This window comes from Syngnathoides biaculeatus, chromosome 20 (assembly GCF_019802595.1).
Source record: "Syngnathoides biaculeatus isolate LvHL_M chromosome 20, ASM1980259v1, whole genome shotgun sequence".
NCBI classification, from domain to species: Eukaryota; Metazoa; Chordata; class Actinopteri; order Syngnathiformes; family Syngnathidae; genus Syngnathoides; species Syngnathoides biaculeatus.
In genome coordinates, this window is record NC_084659.1 from 603,564 (window position 1) to 627,398 (window position 23,835).

Here is a 23,835-nt window from a genome sequence, read left to right on the forward strand (position 1 = left end):
AATCTTGGAGTGTTCGTAGCTGCCGAGGGCTTCTGAGATTTGATGAATAGCACAAAGCATTTCTGGATAAGGAACTGCCATTGAGGCACGAAGTGGCTCGTCGCGTTGGTTTTGACCATAAACATCCATTCTCACTCCTGGGAACTTGCAAAAAAAACACATTGGAACAAAACTTGTTTTATTGGGAGACATCAAAACACTACTCGCATAACGGCAGGAAGTCGACAGTCCCTCGAAGAATTCTCTTCAGTTGGCTAAATAATGACCTCATCCATGTAAGCTGTGACACCTTCAAGACCTGATGTCACGTTGTTGACGAGGCATTGGGATGTTGCTGGGACATTCTTTCAGCCAAACATATTAATTTTGCATTGATATAAAGCTCATGCACCAACATCATAAAATCACGTGACTTTTGTTTACGTAGCCATATTGCTGGTCTAACAAAGCATTGTTCAATGCTAAGTTGGTTGGAGACGACACGAAAATGCGTCTTATAGCACGCCCAGAGTTTTGTCCGATACCTTTAAACATTTAGAAGGTGATAATCAACGAAGGTATGTGGAAAAATGAGAGACACTTGGCATCGAGGACCCATACTTAATGCTGAAGTTGATGTTTACACTGATAAGAAATTGGACTGATAATTTGCTTCCAATTGTCTTGGACAACTGGATATAAACATGGATCTGGTGAGTAAATTGTCGAGATCTACACGGAAATGTTTCAAAGCATATAAAAGTCTGGACACATACAAATACTTCGTTGGAATAAATCCGACATAGTGACGGCTTGACTGCTCGTGAAGGCGGAAGCGTATTCAGCTACATGTTAACCTTTGACGGAATCCATCGATCTTTTCATCTCGTATTCAATACAAATACCAATATTTAAATAAATGACCCCTGGTTTTACAATATGTCACATTCATTATAAGAAAAAAAAAAAAAGAGGACTGAGTAGTCTCCACGGAACGTACACGGAAGGAATTGCGGCCACACTTAACCTCCGTAAACGTCTGCGAAAGATGTTTTATTTAATACGCATTGTTCTCAAATGAGCCAATTTGGCATTATAAATACTTCTTGGTAATTTGAGATTGAGAAGAATAATTCCCATCTGAAATGAAATGATCGATACACAGGCGTGTGTGTATGTAGGGCACCACCCATCATGTGTAATTGCCGAAATCCATCGATATTTTCTAGTCTTTTCAGCTGGTATGCTATAGAATGATCTCTTTGAATATCTGTCTCAGCTGTTGTGACAACCAACAGCACAACAGGCCTCGGGTATTGTAAATATTGTCCGATTAGCACGATTAGCCTCAAACTCAGTCTAAAAAAATCGTAAGGTTGCTACACGTTAAATCCTGAAACTGCTCTCAAAGTTTTCCGTTCAGTTCAGAAAAAGCCATTCTCCAACTGATGCTTTATTTATTGTGACGTTGAAGATTGGATCTTATATTACAGTAGGAGATTCGATCGGCTTGAGTAAATTTTCCTTAACTTGGACTGAATGTTGTTGATCCTTGTCGCGGGATACCCCTTATCTCTAGCAGGGTTCATACTCAGTCGGACGAAAAATTTAGGGCCGACACGGAAAATTTAGGGCCATCGTGGGAAATCAAGAGTAAGGAAAAAAGACTCACCCAATGGTGCCATCGGCTGTTCTTGGTTCATCAAAGGTTCCAGTACCTCAGTACCTGTGACAGTGATCACCTGTCGCCCCTTGCGGTAGTTCTCATTGATGTGACCATTGTCAACGTCTTCACATAACAGTATACAGAAAAACTGATTCTAAATACAATTGCAACTATATATACAAATGTCTTCTACTGATGTCTGTCTCAGCACCCCGACTCTAGCTCCTTGAGCATACCCAGTGCCTCCTCTATTTGCTGCTGCAGAGGTGCCAAAGAGGCTCTCTTGTCCTTTGCTCTGCCTCTGAGTGCATTGGATGATGCCAAATGTAGCCAGGTACGAAGTCTTCCTTTCCCCACAGTGGTAGTTTTTAGCAATGTCACTGTCTGGGAACATGACTGCAAACACTTTCGAATTATTTTCACAAGATTTGTAACTGTAATGGCTGCAGATCACTTTTGAAGTCCACACGATCTCTGCCTTTAACGAGTCCGCCTTCGTGTATTGAACTACGTTCATAGAGCCTGAATTCTGGCTGGTTGAAGTCGATGGCTGGACAACTGTAGGTGTACATGCACTGCTAGTACCACTGCCTGAAGTTGATGCTTCACTATCTTTATATTTTAGAAACAGATTCATACCAACGGAAGATGAGAGAGTTTTCGCCAAATCAGCGTGTCTCCTTTTTTTCCCGGTGCCACTCCAGCGCTTTGACGCCCATCTTTCCTAACTGGTAGCTCTGCTTGCACAGATGGCAGTAAAACGTGCCGATCTTTTGCATCTCAACGAACCCAGCTTCCAAACTCCTTACTTTCAACCCAAGCATCTTGAAAAATGCACTTCCCCATGATACAAGTTGGATCGATGAAAGACGCAACGAAGACGAAGTGAAATGCCGACTCACGGAAACAAACAATGGAATATTGACCAAAAGATGGGACTCGTCAACACGGTGACTTCCGTTGACAATTTCCGGCTGTTTTAGACGCCAGACGGATCGCTATTTTTTTTTTTTATTTATTTTTTTTTTTTTTCGTGAGAATTTTGGCGGTAGAGGTCCTCCCTTTGATTTTTTATAATTTAAGGCCTTTTTAGGGGCTTGACCGGTTTTCGCGGATTTTAAGGACTTTTAGGAGCCCTAAATGCGCCTTCGAAAATTTAGGGGTTTTTAGGGACTTTTAGGGATGCGTGCGAACCCTGTCTTGTGGACTAAAACACAATTTGTGCAATCTTCGTGTCCGTTCATGGAGTTGTTACATGCACTTTGAAGCCTTTTGTCATAGTTTAGCCTAGCTTGCTAACAAAGAGACACATTTGTGATACCCCCATCAGAAATCAAACCTAAAATAAAGTCTTTTTCTTTCCGCCACTGACCAGTGAGGATTAAGACAACTGACACTTATGTAAGCTTAAAAAACACACTAACAACTAAATTCTGTCGGATTTGTCAGAGTAAAATATTCTCGACTGTCTGAGTTTTATTATTATCGTAAATCTCATCTGGATTCCGATTTCCCTACCGACCCTAAAATTTCCCGCCAGCAGTAACATTTTTACACCACGTAATTAATATGTCAAGGGTGTGGTTCTCCATGGCCACGTGCGCAAACTGCTGCGGAAGCACAGAGTTAAGTCGGGTGTTTGACCGCAGCTGTGGTGGGCGAAAGTGTGGCCGTGCCACTTTCTTATGTGCTGCTGCTGCACCTCGTTGCATGCAGGTTACGTTGTGTGTTTAAATCTTTTTTGTTTGTGTGTATGTGTATCAACAACGACGCGAGACAGCTTTGAATGCTCAGTAGTGCTTGTATTCAGTCACAGCTCTGCACATAATGGCGCGCTCCTGCATACGCTGCTGGAACAACCCATTGAGCAGGGGGTGGACACTACCATTCCTAAGATCCCCCCTTTTGTAGATGAGAAGATAAACATTGCTTTGGCCCTTATTGCAAAGTGCAGATGCAACTGTTAGTGCAAAATTACTATTGTTTCAGCAATTCAAAACCCATTTCACAACATCAGTCAACAATCATTCCACTTTCTTTTTCTTTTAGATTGTCAACAACCCGAACCGCACAGTCCAAGGCACTTCGGTGAGGGAAAGAACTAGAACCACAGAAAAAAGGGACAAAATAAGCTCATGCTTAAAGGTCCAGTTTATTAGGCGTTCTAACCAGCCGACTACTGATTGTCATGTGCTTGACGACTGGTGATGAAGGTGAGATTGTCAGTGATGGGCCAGGCCAAGGCCTATCCAGGCAACTTCACCACTGTGTGTCAGATTCGGGGCCCCTCGTATCTACATCATTTCTGCCATTTCTTTTGGACCATCTGATCGCTCCTCGAATGGACTGCTGTACCCCAACGGGCTGTGTGGTTCTGGGTAACGCCCGATCACATCCCCCTCTGCCGGACGCAGATCCACCCAGTTGCGGCGGTACAGTGCCCTTTCGACGTCCACCAAATATGATCTGGGACCCACCTACCTTGGACAGACGCCTCTTTGCCACCTGCCTGTCCAGTCCCCAGGCAGAGGCTTCATTCTGACGTCCTGTCCAGTACACAATTCAGGTAGGTCTCTGGCAGACTTGTCATACCAGAGCTTTGCTGACTGGTGTTTAACTCTAAGCCTGTCTTGGACAACAGTGAGCACTCGGCTCCAGGAGCGTGTCAGTGATTGGGAGTGGTGTCCTCAGCCTTTTAGACTTCAGCCTCTGCGCAGGGCCCCTGCAATATGGCCAGCCATGGGTCGTCACCCACACTGGCTGCTTTCTTGCAGATGTTTATCACTATTTTCACAGCAGACTCACCCTTGCCATTTGACTTTGGATGTCTATGGGAGGACTTCACATGGTCAAAGTCCCACTCCCTTGCGAATTGCCTAAACGTCTCACTGTCGAACTGACCGCCGCAGTCTGTTTTTACTCGATCTGGTTGTCCATGGCGGGCGAACTGCACCTTGCACCTCAGCACTAGAGTCTCCACTGAGAAGTCTGGAAGCAACTCAATCTCCCAGAAGTCTTAGTAATGAGCAACGATGATGAAGAAGTCTTTGCCTGCTTGCTTAAACAGATCCATGCTGATAATTTGCCATGGTCGGACAGGAAGTGTGTGTGACATCATTGTCTCCCGCTGCTGCTATTCATTCCATGCCGAAAACTGGCTCACTTATATTACCTACTCTGGTTTTACAAACAGTGTGGGTAACAACTCCAGACTCACTGTAGTCCTTCTCCGAGGGGCACACAGATTTTGGCACACAGGCATCGGAGAATGTTGGTGTTATGGAAAGAAAGCTGACCGGGGGATCCCAAGGGTGTGTCCTCTCCTCTCGCTCTACAGGAACGACTGCACCTCGAGGCACCCGACTGGCAAACTCCTGAAGTTCGCAGATGACACCATAGTCATCGGCCTCATCAAAAACTGTGACGAGTCTGTGTATCGACAGTAAGTGGCAAGACTGGAGCTTTGGTACGGTCAACACAACCTGGCGTTGAATACCAAAGACCATAGATGATTCTGGAGTTCACGAGCCATCCTTCACCACGGCTGCCCCTGACGCTGTCCAACTGTCTCATGTCAATCATCGAGACCTTCAAGTTCTTGGGAATTACAGTTTCACAGGACCTTTGGTGGGAGACAAACATCAACACAAAAAAAAAAAAAAAAAAAAAGGCCAGCAAAGGCTGTACTTCTTGCAGCTTCAGAGGAAGAACGACCTGTCACAAAAACTGCTGAGACAGTTGTACACTGTGGTTATTCAATTAGTACTGTGTACCTCCATCACAGTCTGGTATGGGGCTGCCACAAAAAAGGCCAAACTCACTAACGTGGCAGTAATTCGTCATATTTTTATACATTGTAGCTGTCAGGTGGAATCGCGACCTTCAAAATTAAAACTTTGTTAAAAAAAATGCAGCTTGCTTGAGTTTATAAACACCACTTTGTTCAAGTTGGTCGTGCATCTTACATTACTGTAATATATTGTTACATGGCATTGAAAATAGAAAGACCCCAACAATTATGTTCTCTCAAATTTATTGTGCTTCAAAAAAACATCAATAACAAAATAAATTTATGAATTGGGATGTAAAAGGATGTCACCCTAAAAATGACACACGGCAGGCGATTTACTTCCTTGCATGGCTCCCCAAAGAAATGTGGCTTCATGTCCCAAAAATGTCAGTCATCACCAAAACAATGCAGACATTTTTATGAAAGGCATCTTACTAATTCAATGCATCATGCCCCCCCCTAAAGAAAAAAGCCAGATCAGTTTACAGTATCTATTATTCACAACAGGGCGAGATCCCCAGCACGACATCGACCAATAAAATTTCACGACGAACCAAATCTTTTTGAAAAGTATGAATATTAAATCCCTCCTCCCGAGTGTTCGAACAATATTCACCAATACAACCAGCCGGCATTTTGGCAACAACGAAGGAAGAAAGACCTACCTTTCAACAGGTAAAACTATTATAAACATACGAGCCAGTCTGAGTGCGCTGCTGCTATTAACGGCACTTCCTGCTTCTTCTCCAAAACAATTCCTTGAGAGGATTTTCATGGCGGGAGTTACAAAAAGCCATATACCTCCAAATCATGTTTTGTGGTGAAAAAACGGATGGGTCCATTCCGGCTGCCTTTTTTTTCCCCCCCAATAACAACGTACTAAAAATCATGCATTTCATGACAGTGGGCCTTTAAGCTTTCCTTCTGAGAGAATCTTTGAGCACAAACTAAACAGGAAAAAGGTTTCTCACCAGTGTGCGTTTTTGTGTGTTTTTGTAAGGTTCCCTGCTGTGAGAATCTTTGACTACAAACTGAACAGGAAAAAGGTTTCTCACCAGTATGCGTTCTTGTGTGTGTTTTTAAGGTTCCCTTCCGGGGGAATCTTTTACCACAAACTGAGCAGGAAAAAGGTTTCTCACCAGTGTGTGTTCTTGTGTGTATTTTTAAATTTCCGTTCTCAGTGAATCTTTTATCACAAACTGGACATGAAAAGGGTTTCACACCAGTGTGTATTCTTGTGTGTATTTTTAAGTGTTCCTTCCGAGTGAATCTTTGGCAACAAACCGAGCATGTAAATGGCTTCTCTCCTGTGTGTATTTTCATGTGTTGTTTTAAATTGCCCTTAGAAATGAAAGTTTTCCCACACTGACAACATTTCCAGCATTTGTTAGAAGTGTGACATGTCCTATCACCTTCTGACTGTTCATCATCATCATCATCAAGACCGTCTATTTGTGATCCTTCATGGTCTCCACCACTTGAGCTGTTCCTGTTTGGAGGCTCCGGCCCTTGTCTGTCCTCACATTGACCATATTCATTCTTCAAATGAACACCAGTGAATGGAAGCTGGATGATTTCCTCCTCAACTTCCTCTTTCATGTGTAAGATTTCCTTCTTCTCGTCTTTGACGTGTTGAACCTCTTCAACCTCCTCTTCCTCGTTGATGTGACAAGACACTGACTGCTGGCAGCTTGGATGAAGATATTCACTGACATCTAAAAGACAAAAGACAAACACAAAGTGGTTAAATCTCATTTATTCACAATATTGGACTGCAACTGCACAATGTAGTAGAGGAAACGGGGTGTTATTACTCAGTGAAAGGAGTGTTAATTAGTGATGCTTCCCATAACCGTTGAATACCCGAATGTATTGTGCAACCATGGTTATATAAGTTGTTTTTCACTCACTTGTTTTTCTGGTCAAGACGTCTGGACCGTTTCACTATCTTGTTCACATGCATACCAAAGACGAACATTGTTGTGGGATGTCTTGACAGTTATGGCTGCGTAAGATGTTTCTCAGAGCCTGAAGGACACACTTAGGTGTCAATAGTAAATCGGCTACAATTGTTGCGGCGCCAGGTGAGACGGGTAGGCCACCCGCCCTTTCTCTCGCACGCAACTGAAAAGTATAATAGAGAGATGCAGAGTACAAACAGGTAGTCTGCTGCGGGTTTCGTACGGACGCCCAGCTGTTTGACAAGCGGACCTCTACCTGGGTGATTGGCTCTCCACCTTCTCGGCATAGGTAAGGGGCTCATATGATTGATTTCACGCAATGTCAACTGTGTTTTCAGAAGTTGCATTTGGTCGAAATAAATATGCCAGTTATTGAGGCTAAATAGCATTTGGGAACGTTGGGCTTTAGTTGAGTGTCATCTTTGTCTCCTGAGCGCCGACCAGCACCGATCCTTTCAATAAAACACTCAGTAACTCACAATTGTGTCAGATCGCCACTGAATGGAAGAATGTTGTGACAGAGGACAAACGTTCAGCATGGAAGAAAGTCCAAGTGGGCTTGGTTTATCCACAAGTATAAACTCCAGAAGTGAAATGGGGAAAGAATTTACATGGTCCATAATTCCCTAACATACCTTGATGTATTTTAGCCCAACAGAATGTAATTGTCAATCCTTTACAACATCAGTTTTAATTGAGCTTGAAACGTTGCTTTTTCACCCCAAAAATTGAGCCGTCTTGATTTTGATCAAGTGTGTATTTTTACTTTTTCTTCCTAAATGAATCTTTCATCACAAACTGAATAGGAAAAAGGTTTCACACCCGAGTGTTTTTGTGTGCCTTCTCAAATTTGAGTGAATGAGTGAATCTTTGAACACAAAATGAGCATGCAAAAGGCATTTCTCCTGTGTGTCTTTTCATGTATTATTTGAAATTACTCAGAGAAGCAAAAGCTGTCCAACACTGAGAACATTTTCACCATTTTTTGGCAGTATGACATGTCATATCACCTTCAGAGTGTTCATCATCATGTCCATCTGTTTGTGATCCTTCACAATGGTCTCCATCACTTGAGCTGTTCCTGCTTGAAGGCTCCGCCCCTCGTCTCTTCTCACTTTGACCATCTTCACTCTTCCACTGGACATTAGTGGCTCGAACCTGGATGATTTCCTGCTGCTCTTCCTCTTTCACAAGGAGGATTTCTATCTCCTCTTCTTTAATGGATTGAACCCCTTCACCCTCCTCGTCTTCTTTGATGTGACTGGATACTGACTGCTGCCGCTCTGGATGAAGATATTCACTGATATCTGCAAGACAAAAGACAAAGAGGTTAAATATAATTTGCTCACAATATTTAACTGCAACTGCACAATGTAGTCAAGTAAATTGGGTGTCAGTTATTAGTCAGTAACTCACAATTGTGACGGATAACCACTGAATGAATGACTTTTGTTGTGAGGTAGGACAAACATTTAGTATGGAAGAAAATCCAACTTGGGTTGCTTTTATCCACTAGTATAAAAAAAAAATCCATAACTAAAATGGGGAAATAATTTACATGGTCCATAATTCCCTAACAAATTATCTCAATGTATTTTTAGGTCACTACAATGAAAATGTCACAGTCATTTACAATAGTATCAGTTTTAATTGCACTTGAAATAATCTTTTTTCATCACAAAAATTGAGCAGACTTGATCTAACATCAATGGATATCTGGTGTGGAAAAAGGAATTTATGAAAGGGCCAGTATAAACTCATTTTACATAAAGTCGCTCTTGGGCAGAATTTTACCACCTCCAATTTGACCAGTTCTCGTTGAAATAAAAACTCTAGAGTTTCTAAACATCGCTTTGTAAGAGTTGGTCTGATATCGTTTGTTGGTCGATAGTTCTGATACCATGGACAGAAAGGAAACACAAATACTATCGGGAATTTGCTCGAATGAAACGCTCTTAACATGGTTCGGCCGCACTGCGTCCACCATTTTGATCGGTAGCTTGGGGTGCATAACAACAGTATCTAACTTGGCGTGGCTTAGGCGCCCTGTACAGATCTATCCATTGTGCAAGTGGTGGAGATGACTCGGGCACATGAGTGGCCAGTTTGGGGTGAGCTTTAACTTAAGCAACCTCTAAAAGCAGAACTAACTTTTGACCTGGCTGTTCTACTACAGACATTTTGTTTCTGCATTCACCCTTTTGGTTGAGATTTTGGTGTTGAAAGGTTACTTTGACCCGCCTTACAAGTCTATCTTTGCTTGACATCTTTGAGACTCGTTTGAGTCTCCCCGATCATCTTGGCAGTGTTTCATGAATCCCCATGACCATGTCACCCATTTGAAGGTTGCTCTTAGGCATGTGCTATTGTCATTTTGTGGAAAGTCTTTCGCCATCTGCCCTGAAACTGCTCTGCCAGGTATTGCACCTGACGGCATCTCTTTTGTCCATTTAAGGCCGTCCATCAATTTTCGGAGCGGTTTATCTTCACAAGAGTCACGGGATTGCTGAACCTATCCCAATTATTATCAGGCAGGAGGTGGGGAACACACTGAACTGGTTGCTAGCCAATCATAGTGGCACGGAGAAACAAACAATCATTGGCTCACACAATCACACCTGAGGGCCAGTTGTGCCAGCGTGCAACCTCAGTGAAAGCATATTGATGCTTAAAGGGCCACTGTCATGAAATCCATGATTTTTAGTATGTTATTTATGAAAAATGGCAGCAGACATGGACCCATGCATTTTTTTCCCCACCCCAAAATATGATTTTGACGTATAGAGCTTTTTGTTACTCCCACCATGAAAATCCTCTCGAGGGATTTGTTTTCGAGAAGAAGCAGGAAGTGACGTACCTGGCAGGACCACCCTCAAGTGGACTCATTTGTTTCTGTGAGTTTTACCTCTGGGAAGGTAGCTCGTTGTTCCTACATGTTAGACAAAATGCCGGCACATTGCATTGCTAGACATTGCTTGAACACTCGGGAGGAAAGATTTACACTTCATAAGTTTGCAAGAGACCCGGTTTGTCGTGAAAAATGGATTGCACGGGTGCAATGGACGAGAGCTTCGTGGATTCCAAATGACAAATCTGTGTGTATACAGCAACTAAAAAAAAAATAATAGTTTGGGTCGGACCACGTAATCGGTCTCTCATAATGCAACAAAAGATCTGCGTACGTCTGCCATGCATGTTAAATGTGTTGATGTGCGCGTCGGACAGTGTCTGGCTCACGGAGGGCTCAGAAGAATGCTGCCGATAATGCCGCACTCAGCCGCGTGCGACGACAACGCCGTAAAGCAGCCCAGGTCGGCTCCATGATAAGCCACTTCGATGCTGAAAATGACCCACCCCAGTGGAGGCACCGCGTCCGCTGGTCACGGCTTCGGCGAAGGCTGGGCGTCGGGCTCGCGGACGGCGGAGACTCTGAAGAACGCTGCAGACAATGCCGGACGCAGCCGCGTGCGACTACAACACCGTAAAGCGCCCCGGTTCAACGGTGTTGTTCATTGCGGACGGTGGTGGCTATGAACAACGCTGTAAAGCGGCCCGGCTTGGCACCATGATAAGTGACCTCGGCGCCGAAAATGACGCGGAGGAGGATGGGACGGGGAGGCGGTTTGACAGTGATCGCATATCATCTGAATATGGCTCGAAAGAATAGAGTAATATTGCCCCGGTAACTGTGTTCTTTAAAAGAGCTTTGGTGTCAGAAGCGGCGTGTTCATCTCCCATAGTAGGGTCCACCGCGTGTTTTCAATGGCGAATGTCCGGGGTGACGTCACGGCAGGGGATGCAGCCAACATGGCGACCACTTGGATGTCGTTGAATGACACTTCCATGACTTCGCACATGGATGACGCACTCTCCGCTCATATTTATTTTTACTTATAGACATTGAAGTGAATAATGTTATATGTATTTTTATTTCATTCATTTATAGGGAGGACACTTGACCTTTAAGCAGCAAATCATATTAGGGTATTACCACGACACAACAAATTGAGGGATAACTACTTTTGAAATCAGGAGCAGAATAGTTTCTTCAAGTACTATTTTAAAGAACCAATGAAACCAAAATATACATTTTAAAATAGGTATTGTTATCAAAACTACACTAATGGGGAGGCGCCATTGACAACACCAGTGTGCAAAATGCAATGGCAGATGACAGAGTGATTTTCAGATTTTTCCGATGCCCCTTCTGAGACTGAAGCTCTTTTTGAAGAAGAAAACATCTCAGAAGTGAGTGAAGCGACCAGGGCCATTTTATATCATTTCGAGCCATATTTAAACGATATGCGGATCACTTCAAACTAAGAACAGGCTCCCTGACAGATGACCGAGAGTGATTTTCAGATTTTTCTGATGCTCCTTCTGAGACTGAAGCTCTTTTTGAAGAAGAGAACATCTCAGAAGTGAGTGAACCGACCAGGGACATCTTATATCATTTCGAGCCATATTTAGACGATATCCGGATCACTTCGAACTAAGAACAGGCTCCCTGACAGACATACAAGGAGGACGAGGAACCCTATGAAATATTCAAAATAACTGGCCCATAATTGTTCGATTTCCTAACCCTTTTACATGTCTTGTATGTGTAGCGTACTCAAGAGGTCCCATGCCGGGGAAGTAAATACATCAGGGGTGCCCAGGCACCGGTGGCCGGTGGGTGGGAGAGCTACTTTTACCTCCCCGCCCCTGGTGCGATCGCATGTGACCGCCCGCCTCCTCCGCGGCACTGCTAACAGCGGCCCACACGCATCGACACATTGGAATCCCCTGATTTACATACTTAATTATTATGAAACGGATCTTTTGTTACGTTCTGAGAGAAGGACTACGTCATCGTTTGCGGATTTCTAGAATATTCCTATAAGGATGAGGATGGCTGTTGACTGAGCTTTTTATTAACACTGCTGGTTTCGGACAAGTACACATGAACAGAGGCGAAATTTCCTTTTTGACATTTCCAGAATATTCGCATATAACAAGAATCACAGAAGTTGACAAATATGATTTGCTTTGGTGGGCCACAGAAAAATAAGTGGTGTGTCACATAAGGCTCCCGGGCCTTGAGTTTGACACCAATGTTAAATTCACATTGGGCAGAAAACTTAATTTCTAAAGATATTTTGACAAAGGTAATTCCAAACACCAAAATATATCAAACTCATTTAAGTTTTAACTTGGCATTTATTCTTCAAAGCATTACTTAATTGTAAAAAAAAAAAAAAAAAAAATTTAAAATACATTTGTGGCTGCACATTTATGAGTCTACATCAGAGCAACAATGATGAAAACAGACTGCTTGAGAGAAAACAAACATATCACATTTTTTTACTAACAATACAGCCCTATGGGGGCACAAGCCAGTGCAATCTGTAGGCCGGTCCCAAGCCCGGATAAATACAGAGGGTTGCGTCAGGAAGGGCATCCGGCGTAAAAACTGTGCCAAACAAATATGAGTGTTCATCTAAAGAATCTCACACCGGATTGGTTGTGGACCGGGTAAACAACGCCCGTCCCCGGCACTGCTAACCGGCAGAGTGTCGGTGGAAATTCAGCTACTGAAGGTTGAAGACAAAGAAGAGGAGGACACTGGATTCGTCATCATCAGAAGAAGAGGAATGCACAGATCCTACAACTGAGTGTAGGGACTTTGAATGTTGGGACTATGACAAAAAAATCTCGGGAGTTACTTCAAATGATGATTAGGAGAAAGGTTGATATATTGTGCATCCAAGTGAGCAGGTGGAAAGTAAGGCTAGAAGTCTCGGAACAGTGTTTAAATTATTGTACCATGGAGTAGATGGGAAGAGAAATGGAGTATGCATTATTTTAAAGGAAGAGCTGGCTAAGAATGTCTTGGAGGTGAAAAGAGTATCAGATCGAGTGATGAGGCTGAAATTTGGAATTTTGGGTGTTGTTGATAGGGTTGGCGGTTATGCCTCACAGGTAGGATGCAGTGAAAGAGAAATTCTGGAAGTAACAAGATGAAGTCGTAGGAGACAGAGAGAGAGTTGTGATTGGAAAGAGCAATGGAGGCTAGACTCAGGACAGAAATAAGTATTTGTGAGCAATAGTATGGTTTTATGCCTAGAAAGAGTACCACAGATGCCTTATTTCCCTTGAGGATGCCAGTGGAAAAGTTCAGAGAAGGTCAGAAGGTGCTACATTGTGTCTTTGTGGATCTACAGAAAGCCTATGACAGAGTACCAAGGGAGAAATTGTGGTAATGCATGAGCAAGTCTGGTGTGGCGGAGAAATATGTTAGAATGTATGAGGGCAGCAGAGCAATGGTAAGGTGTGACAGAAGAATTTAAGGTGGAGGTGGGACTGCATCAGGGATCGGCTCTGAACCCCTTCCTGTTTGCTCTGGTAATGGCTGGCTGACAAATGAGGTTAGACTGGAATCCCCTTGGGCCATGATCTTTGGAGATGACTTGCTTCAGAGTGGTGCATTTGGGTCTTGCCGCTGGCTCATGACAGAACGAACTGACTGATCCTCGGCCGCCTGCTGACCATGCCTCGACGGCAACCGATTCTCGGCTGTCTTCCACTCCTGTTTCAGTGGTGACGGATCCTCTGCCGCCTGACTACCACGCCTTGACGGCGACCGAAGCGTGGCGGCCTCACAACCACGCTGCGTCGGCGACCGATCCCAGGCAGCCTCACGACCAGGCCTCGGTGGTGATCGATCCCCGGCCCCCTGATGATCTCGCCTCGACGACAACTGATACTTGGCCACATAATGACCTCACCTCAATGGCGACCAATCCTTGGCCACATAATGACCTTCACTCAATGGCGACCAATCCTTGGCCACCGCTCGCTCCTGTTTCAGTGGAGACCGATCCATGGCCACCTCATAACCATGCCTTGGCAGCGACCGGTCCCTGGCCGCCTGATGACCACACCTCAATGGTGACCGATCCTCAGCCGCATCCCGCTCCGGTTTCAGCGGCGACCGATCCACAGCCACCAAACAACTACGGCTTGGCGGTAACCGATAAACAGCTGCCTGATGATCACGCCTCGGCGGCGACCAATCCACGAACGCCTGATGACCACGCCTCAGCGAAGACCGATCCTCAGCCGCGGGACGACCACGCCTTGGCCGAGACCTATCCACAGCCGCCTCATGTCCACGTCTCAGCGACGACCGACCCATGGCAGCTTTTCTCCCAAGCCTTGGCAGTCCTCTAACAGCGTCGGCAGCCGCCGGCTCATGACCACATCTTGAGAGGCCTTTCTCTGAAGCAGTCGCCCGCTCTCGTCTGGTTCCTGTTGTGCCTTTAGGTTCCTCCTCGAGGACATCCGCCCGAGTTGCCACGTGGGTACTCTCTCCTTGCTTTGGGTGGCCTGGACGGCCACCAGACAGACTGGGCTGGAGTGGGGGGGAAGCTTTGTGCCCTCCCTCGGGCTGCCTTCCGCCCTCCCCTGGTAATTTTTTTTTTTGTTCTGTCACGTCTGGGATCCTGGGCTCTGTCAGGGGCATGGCCAAGCCACTGCTGTGGGCGATGCTTCCTGTGAAGGGGATCCCAAAACCACTGCCATGGCCGGTACCACATTTGACAGCTGTCACACAGCTGTGTTACATTTTGGACACAAATTAAACCAAGCATTTAAGTGGTGAATGTGTCATCAGCATTTGCCAGTTTGTTGTGTATGCTTTACTGCATCCTAGGATACTATCTACAGGGCATTGCTTTGTCACAGCAAGCCTGTGTCTCCTTAGTTTGACCAAGTCTTTTCCCTGTTTCTAAGTTTGCGTTGAAATCATTGGACCTTGTGCATGTTTATTGGATCTTGATTGTTGTTAGTGTTGTTGTCCTTCCACTTGTTTTGGACTGCCTTTTTGTGTTCGACCTACTTTTGGAATAAAACCACTCTTAATATCATGCCCTTGCCTCCGAGTCCTGCATGTGGGACCACCCCTGTGCCGCTGGCTCATGACAAGGGTCAACAATCCAGAGCAATGGTGAGTGTGGTAAGGAAGTGAAGAAACGGGTCCAAGCAGGTTGGAACACCTGGCAGAAGGTGTCTGGTGTGTTATCTGACAGAAGAGTCTCTGCTAGGATGAAGGGCAAAGTCTACAAAACAGTGGTGAGGCTGGCCATGATGTACGGATAAGAGACGGTGGCACTGAAGAAACAACAGGAAGCAGAACTGAAGGTAGCAAAAATGAAAAAATTAAATGCTGAGGTTCTCGCTTGGAGTGAACAGGTTGGATAGGATTAGAAATTAGCTCATTAGAGGGACAGACATAGTTGGATGTTTTGGAGACAAGGTTCGAGACAGCAGACTTAAAAAGTTTGGACATGTCCAGAGGCGAGACGAAGACCAAAGAGAAGGTTGATTGATGTTCTGAGGGAAGACTAGAGGGCAGAGGGTGCTGGAGAGGAAGATGCAGGAGATAGGCTTACATGGAAAAATATGACACGCTAGGGTGACCCCTAACGGGACAAGCTGAAAGGAAAATAATAAATTTTTTAACAAAGGTGAGACTCAAAATGCAGCCAACAGCAACTGCAGATATGATGCTCGTATGCTCACCATTTGTCTCACATTGCTTAAATCATTGAGGAAATCTGTCCCTTGACAAATACCTAAGCCTGGGCCAGGGAGGGGTCTCGCACAGGGTCCAATTCGAGGTAGCACCGCCCCTGACTTGCAGTACAGGACCTGATTTTTACGGACTTTTCTAGAACTGCAACCCTGAATATTTTGATCACAATGTCAGGTTTCAAGGAAAGACATTTTGACGCCGCGTCACAACTACTGTCCAGCAAAATTCCGACACCTGCACACCCCACAAAACCTGCCATGGTGCCACTTTGTGCACACACAATCATACACCGCTGTCGGCTTCTGTGAATTTAGTGCTGTTTGTGAGTAACTTTCACGTGGGCCACAAACTTAGGGCTGTGTTCAACTAAAGTGAGGAAGGAATCAATTAATTCAACAAGCGATACTTCAGTACTGAAAGGAGTGTTAACTAGTGATGCTTCCCAGAACCGTTGAATACCCGAATGTATTGTGCAACCATGGTTATATAAGTTGTTTTTCACTCACCTGTTTTTATATCTCACTTGTTTTTCTGGTCAAGACGTCTTGACCGTTTCACTCTCACTTGTTTTATCTGGTTCACATGCATATCTCACTTGTTTTTCGCATACTATCTTGTTCAAAGACGAACATTGTTGTGGGATATCTTGACTGTTATGTTTCTCAGAGCCTGAAGGACACACTTAGGTGTCAATAGTAAATTGGCTACAATTGTTGCGGCGCCAGGTGGGACGGGTAGGCCACCCACCCTTTCTCTCGCGCGCAACTGAAAAGTATAATAAAGAGATGCAGAGTACAAACAGGTAGAGTCTGCTGCGGGTTTCGTACGGACGCCCAGCTGGTTGACAAAGCAGACCTCTACCTGGGTGACTGGCTCTCCACCTTCTCGGCATAGGTAAGGGAATCATATGATTGATTTCACGCAACGTCAACTGTGTTTTGAGAACTTGCATTTGGTCGAAATAAATATGCCAGTTATTAGGCTAAATAGCATTTGGGAACGTTGGTCTTTTGTTGAGTGTCATCTTTGTCTCCTGAGCGCCAACCAGCACCGATCCTTTCAATAAAACAAGTACGTTCACCAAAACGATTTTATTGTCTGAACAAGTTGCGTGCTATACTCAAGCACTGTCTAATTAGGCGCTATACCCCCCCAAAAGAAAATGTGTGGTGCACAAAGGTGCTCAAATACTTTCTTTTCATTGTGTGGACTGCGAAACCTGTGTGATGACGTCTTTATTCCAATTGTGGTGGGATAGGCTCCAGCACCCATGACCCTTGTGAGGATAAGCGGCTAAAAGAATGGATGGATGGGATAGGCTAACAAAATTAAGTTTTTTAGATTCGAGGGTTAGACATAGTTCATATCAGATGTTAACAACGTTATATTAAAGGGCTACTGTCATGAAATTGATGATTTTTAGTATGTTATTAATGAAACACAGCAGCCAATATGGGCCCATGCGTATTTTCACCACAAAACAGGATTTTGACGTAGACAGCTTTTTGTAACTCCCGCCATGAAAATCCTCTCAAGGGATTTGTTTTCGAGAAGAAGCAGGAAGTGACGAAAAGGATCGAAGCACCTTCAAGTGGAGTCGTTTGCTTCCATTAGTTTTACCTCCGGGAAGGTAGCTCGTTGTTCCTTCGTGTTAGCCAAAATGCCGGCTTGCTGCATTGCTGGACATTGCTTGAACACTCGCGAGGATGGATTTACCCTTCATAAGTTTGCAAGCGACCCGGTTCGTTGTGAAAAATGGATTGCACAGGTGGAGAGGACGAGAGCTTCATGGGTTCCAAATAACAGGTAGGTGTGTATACAGCTACTAAAAAAATAATAGTTTGGGGGGGACCACGTAATCGGTCTCTCATAACGTAACAAAAGATCCGCGTACGAAATATGGATATGCACGTCAGAAGGCTGCGCTTCGGGTTTGCAGACGGCGGCGGCTCTGAAAAACCCAGCCAAAAATGCCTCACTCGGCCGCGTGCGCGCAGTAAAGCCGGCTCGACGGTGTTGTTCATCGCGTACTGCGGCGGCTATGAACAACCAATTAAAGCAGCACGGCTCGGCTCCATTGTATGCCACCACAGCGCTGAAAATCAGCCACACCGGCTGAGGCGCCGCATGCTGGGGTCACGGCTACCGCAAAGGCTGCGCGTCGGGCTTTACAGTTGGGGGCGGCTCTGAAAAACCCAGCCGAGAATGCCTCACTCAGCCGCTTGCGCGCAGTAAAGCGCCCCGGCTCGACTGTGTTGTCCATCGCGTACTGCGGCATCTATGAACAACCCCCTAAAGCAGCATGGCTTGGCTACGTTATAAGCCACACCGGTCGGCTGCGATGAGCCGCGATGGCTCATCTCCGCCGCAGAAGTGGATCGGACGGGGATGCGGTTTGGCCATGATCCCATATCATCTGAATATGGCTCGAAACGATAGTGTAATATTGCCCCGAGGGCTCGAAACGATAGTGTAATATTGCCCCGGTAAACTTCACTCAGTTGTGTGGTGTTCCCCTTTTCAAAAAGAGCTTCCGTCTCAAAAGGGGTGCGTTTGTCTCCCATCGTTAGGGTGCACCGCGTGTTTTCATTGGTGAATGTCCGGATGACGTCAGGAGGCAGCCAATATGGCGACCACTTGGATATCGTAGAATGACACTTCTGCAACTTTGCGCATGGATGATGTGCTCTCCGCTCACATTTATTTTTTCGTAAAGACATTGAAGTGAATAATGTTATATGTATTTTTCATTACAATACCTATTTATGAATGTTTATAGGGATGACACTTGGGCTTTAAATACATCATCAAACAGGGCTCGTAAATAAACAGGAAAACAGTATCACTAAAATTAAAATGCATACAAGAAGTGAACACACCTGCTCTGCGTAGCACAGTTCGAGGCTGCAGATCAAACACAGTGTCCAGTAGTTGACATTGTGGCTTCTTTTCCTCTTTCGGGCCCCAATGTTCTTCCTCCTTCTCTGCTGGGCTTCTTGTACACATTTTCACACACCAATCACTTTGGAGGGGTGAGAAAAGCAAGTGCGAGCCAAATATGTGAAACAATTAAAGATTAAGACGGATTCCTAAATTAGTTTATAATGAAGTATAGATAATAAAGTATAGAGACAATTTTAACAAAGCATTCAGAATCGTGATTTCGTTACGTTCCAGGATATTATTTCATACAATCTCAGACAAAGAACACCGATAGAATGTAGCTGTTCAGGGCAAAACATTCCTTTGGGTACTATTTCAAGCGAAAGTTGACGTCCTTTGACATCCTTACAATTGTACACTGTGAAACATGACATTGAATTTAATTGGAATATTTTAGGTTTAGCTTTTTTTGTTGTGCTGTTGGGTGTCAAAACCGTGCCGGCGGATGCAAAGAAGTAACTTTTCACTGGTAAGTTTATTTCAGCTTAACCTTCATAATTAATTATTATATATTTATCACATCGTTTTCCATAACAATGTGCGGATGTTTACCATACTTGACCCTGACAAGACGTCAGAGTCTGTTGACCATGGCGGAACCAATGATAGATACAGATTGCACAGTCCAGTTTTTTAATTCTACGTAATTGGTTCATTCTGTCATTCGTTCAGTTTACTGTTCAAAAGTCATTGCAGTATTTTACAAGACATCCTTTCAAGTTTGGTGGCGGAAAGAAGAAGACTTTACCTCATGCTTGATCCCCGCTGAGAAAAGTATTGACCACAAACGTGTCTCTTTGTTAGCAAGCTAGGCCGAGAAGCTTAAAATAGCGACCGCCATTGCCGCTAGGGGCGCTGGCACTCTGGTCTTGGTAGAACTACTCCAATTTTCGTTCACAGAAAACTTGTTCTATTACAGCATCCGATTTGAAATTGCGCCTTTTGAATGGTCAAAGACCTGGCGTGATGCATTCCAGTTTGGAGGGAATGTGACGAGAATAAGGGGTTTTTGATGTGAAGTGAAAGTTTGAAGATCGTTTTTTTTTCATGATTTTCAGTGTGAAATATGCATATATGGTTTGTATTAGATGAATTGTGATGTTATCCTTCATAACTAATTGACCCCTCCGTGGATATTGCGCAATCCGCGTCACTGACCAATCAGAGGCCAGAGATCTGCATAAACCAAAGCCCGTTTTTGCTCCCGCCATTTTCTCTGACAACATTGCATGGTCACGTATAGGGTTAGTTAGCAATTTATCGCGTATTTGGGTTATTTAACAAAAAATATGGTTAAGAGGTGTAGTCACGGACTTTGTAATAGTGACGACAGGTATTCTGAAAGGCTAGTTGGTGGAGTTCGATTCGTACCCTTTCCAAAACCGAAGACCCAGTACGATAAATGCCTTCGATGGATAAAACTTTGTGGAAGACCGCATCATCAACTAAATCCATCAACCGGAACACATATGTTTGCACGAAGGTATGCCCTATATTTGATTTTCAATACATGGCTCGTATAAATGAATTTGAAGTTCTTCGCTAGCACAACACTGCTGCATGTGAACGATTGACACACTTATTCTTTGCTGAGCGATATTTAGCGATGATCGGACTGCACAAACGTATTGATTTCTTGCTGGCTCGCGGCCAGAAGCTTAAACAGACTGTGTTTGCATGAAGATATGCCCTAAATTTGATTTTTAATACACGTCTCGTATAAATGAATGAGACGTTCTCCGCTAGCATAACATTGCTACGTGTGAATGATTGAATGAAATCAGAAGCGTGGCGTCTCTCTTGGTTAAGAATGTATTGTATTTAGAATCTATGATATATCGTTGATTTGAATGAAATCAGAAGCATAGAGTATGTCTCAGTTCAGAATGTATTGTATTTGCCATTTTTACTTTGTCTTACGTGAGCGCACGTGGCGTGACGTCACTTCAGGAGGCGTGGTTAAGTGCCCTGTACGGAGGGATCAATTATCTTCGTAATCTGTTACGATTTTGGAAAGTATGAGGTGAATTAATAATACCCTGCATGGAGCGCCAGCGGTGCCCTAAAAGAACATGGCTGCTCAAGGTAGTCCTGAACGAAGATGAGCAATAAAAAGGAAATGTTATAAACTGTATCCAGGCTTTTTACTGATTCATTCTACTTGAAATTTCTGCACATGGCCCTAATAAACAAATTATATTGATTTCTGTATTAATTGCGATACAGTGATCTCTCAACCTGTCACTGGAGGCTTTTTAAGAAAATGTTTTCGATTCCAACCAACACAGCCTGTATACACCGTGTGTAAAAACCATTTTGAAAGGACTGAGCAGTGACGGGACTGACATTTGGACAAACAGTTGGTGACTTTCATCTCGTGGCCAACAGTCTTGAAATTAAGGAATTAAGCAAGTTGTGGACCTTCCCATAAAGTTGTAGACGTTCCCTAAGTTTAAGAAACCTTTGGTGTCAGTCTTTGTAGTCACAGGAACTTTCAAGGGTAAAGGGGAAATACAGTGCTTTACATGAACAGTGTATCAATAGGTCACGTAATCACATCACTACAGTCCTTAGACCAATCGGATAAATTAACAATTGAAAAAAACTTCACTCTTCACCTGTGTTCTCTGACCTCTATGTGTCATACAAGATGGCATAATTGGAAACCTATCCATAGGTAATTAAAAAAAAACGTGTTATTTTGTCATTACCCACAATCCAAGGAATGCTTTGGTACCTAAAATACATTATTTGAACCATTTAAAAAAAAAAATACTTGGCGGTCCCAACCGTTACTTTGTTCTGTCAGTAACCTGGCCTCATAAGCATAAATAAATTACAGAAGATGCGTTTTTAATCGTGTGTATATATATATATATATATATATATATATATATATATACACACACATATATATAAGAAATGAACAAATAATTCAAATAGCAAGAACTCATTGCTTCATCTTGACATCGGATCTTTTTTTTTTTTTTTTTTTTTTAACTTGGTGATCGGCCTCAAACGTTTTGAAAAGGAAACCAGAGTGCCCGCAGAAAACGCACACAGCCACGGAGAGAACATGCAAACTCTACACTGGCATGGCCCGGAATTATTAGCCCCAGTCCTCAGAACTGTGTGTCTGACGAGCAAACCAGTCGTCCACCGTTACGCCGTAATTCAGAATACAGATTACGAAAATAATAACAACGACCCAAACAAAAAAGACAGATTTGAGTCATTAGTGATAGAGTTTTAAACAGTACGTGTCACTTTTGTCAAATGTTATTAGTAGGTGACGGAAAAAAGGAAGACTTTACCTGACACTTGATCTCTGCTTCGCGTAATGTCGATCGTCTCTCTTTGTTAGCAAGCTAGGCTGAACTAGACCGACAATATTCAATGTGCACGAAACGACCCCAACCGGACACGAAGATTCCACGGATGATGTTTTAATCCACTAAATTAGTGATCAGGTACATTCCAATGTCGACGATTCACAACATTCGGTTCAAATACAGAAAGATTTACTGAAGCCCATCAAAACTACTTCCGCCTCGCCAGAAGGAAGACCGGAAATATTTGAACGACGGACCACCGACTCGAACCAGGCGTCCCTTCAAAATAAAATCTAATTTTAGCCCTACAAGCACGTTAATGCTCCGGGTTTAAAATAATACGATTAAATAAGACCTCTGTTGTAACCCAACCATTTCACTACTGAGAGTAACTAAACTATGCCAGGATTGGTAAACCAGCAAGGTTCATTCGAATCTTGATATGCAGTCAAAATTGAAGTTTATTTTAAATCTATATACATAACTGCTATTTTAAAATTATATATATATATTTAAAATAAATCTTATTAGTTTCATACGACATTCCCAGATCTATGGCCCACTAAAAGAGGTTTGGTCAAGATCTGTTATTGTATTTCCAAATAAAAGTCAGGATTAAAAACAAACAAAAAAAAAAAACGACAACGTAGAAACAAGCGTAAAAACAGAACCTCGACACCTTGTGTCTTAAACCTGTTTGGTTAAGTGTTGTTAAACATCGACAGTGTTGTGGGATGACCAGCTTTGCCTCTCTTTATGCATCTCTTAATGGACCTTTGTAGCGCCGAGAAAAGGAGTCGGAGTGTCGAACATAGGAACAAACCTTGTAAACAATGTTTGCACGAAGGTATGCCTTATATTTGATTTTCAATACATGTCTCATATAAATGAATTCAAAGTTCTTCGCTAGCATAACACCGCTACGCGTGAACGATTGACACACTTATTCTTTGTTGAGCGATATTTAGCGATGATCGGACTGCACAAACGTGTCGGTTTCTTGCTGGCTCGCAGCCGAAGCTTAACCAGACTGTGTTTGCACGAAGATATGCCCTATATTTGATATTTAATACACGTCTCATAAAAATGAATGAGATGTTCTTCGCTAGCATAACATTGCTACGTGTGAATGATTGAATGAAATCAGAAGCATGGCGTCTCTCTCAGTTAAGAATGTATTGTATTTGGAATCTATAATATATCGTTGATTTGAATGAAATCAGAAGCATGGACTCTGTCTCAGTTAAGAATGTATTGTATTGTATTGTATTTGCCATTTTTACTGTTTGTCAATTGACCACGCCCCCCCCCTGAACCCCAGACTGGTGGCCATCCAGGCCACCAAACACGAGGCGTCCGGGTGGACAGGTCAGGAGGACGACCCGGACGCCAAGCACCAGGGTCCCCACGGGGCAATTCGGGCGGACGACCTCTGTGAGGAACCAAACGGCGAGGCAGGAACCAGAACGAGGCAGGCAACTGCTCTGGATGAGAACCTCCCAGGCCGTGGTTGCGAGACGACCAGGGACTGGTCGCCATCGAGGCTTGGTCAGGAAGCGGCTGGGAGCCATCTGGAGCGAATAGGA

The 23,835-nt window shown here is 43.9% G+C and overlaps 1 protein-coding gene across 1 annotated transcript; it reads right to left on the minus strand.

Annotated features, from left to right (window-relative positions):
* Positions 1–5,661: 5,661 nt before the first annotated feature.
* LOC133493824 (zinc finger protein 658-like) lies at positions 5,662–22,520 on the minus strand. Its single transcript, XM_061807723.1, has 4 exons — positions 22,232–22,520; positions 18,854–18,996; positions 8,407–8,703; positions 5,662–7,150 (listed from the first exon to the last, which is right to left on the minus strand). The coding sequence occupies exons 2-4, from the start codon at positions 18,978–18,980 to the stop codon at positions 6,315–6,317; spliced, it is 1,260 nt and encodes a 419-aa protein (XP_061663707.1). The 5' UTR covers positions 18,981–18,996; positions 22,232–22,520; the 3' UTR covers positions 5,662–6,314.
* Between the last annotated feature and the right edge of the window lie 1,315 nt (positions 22,521–23,835).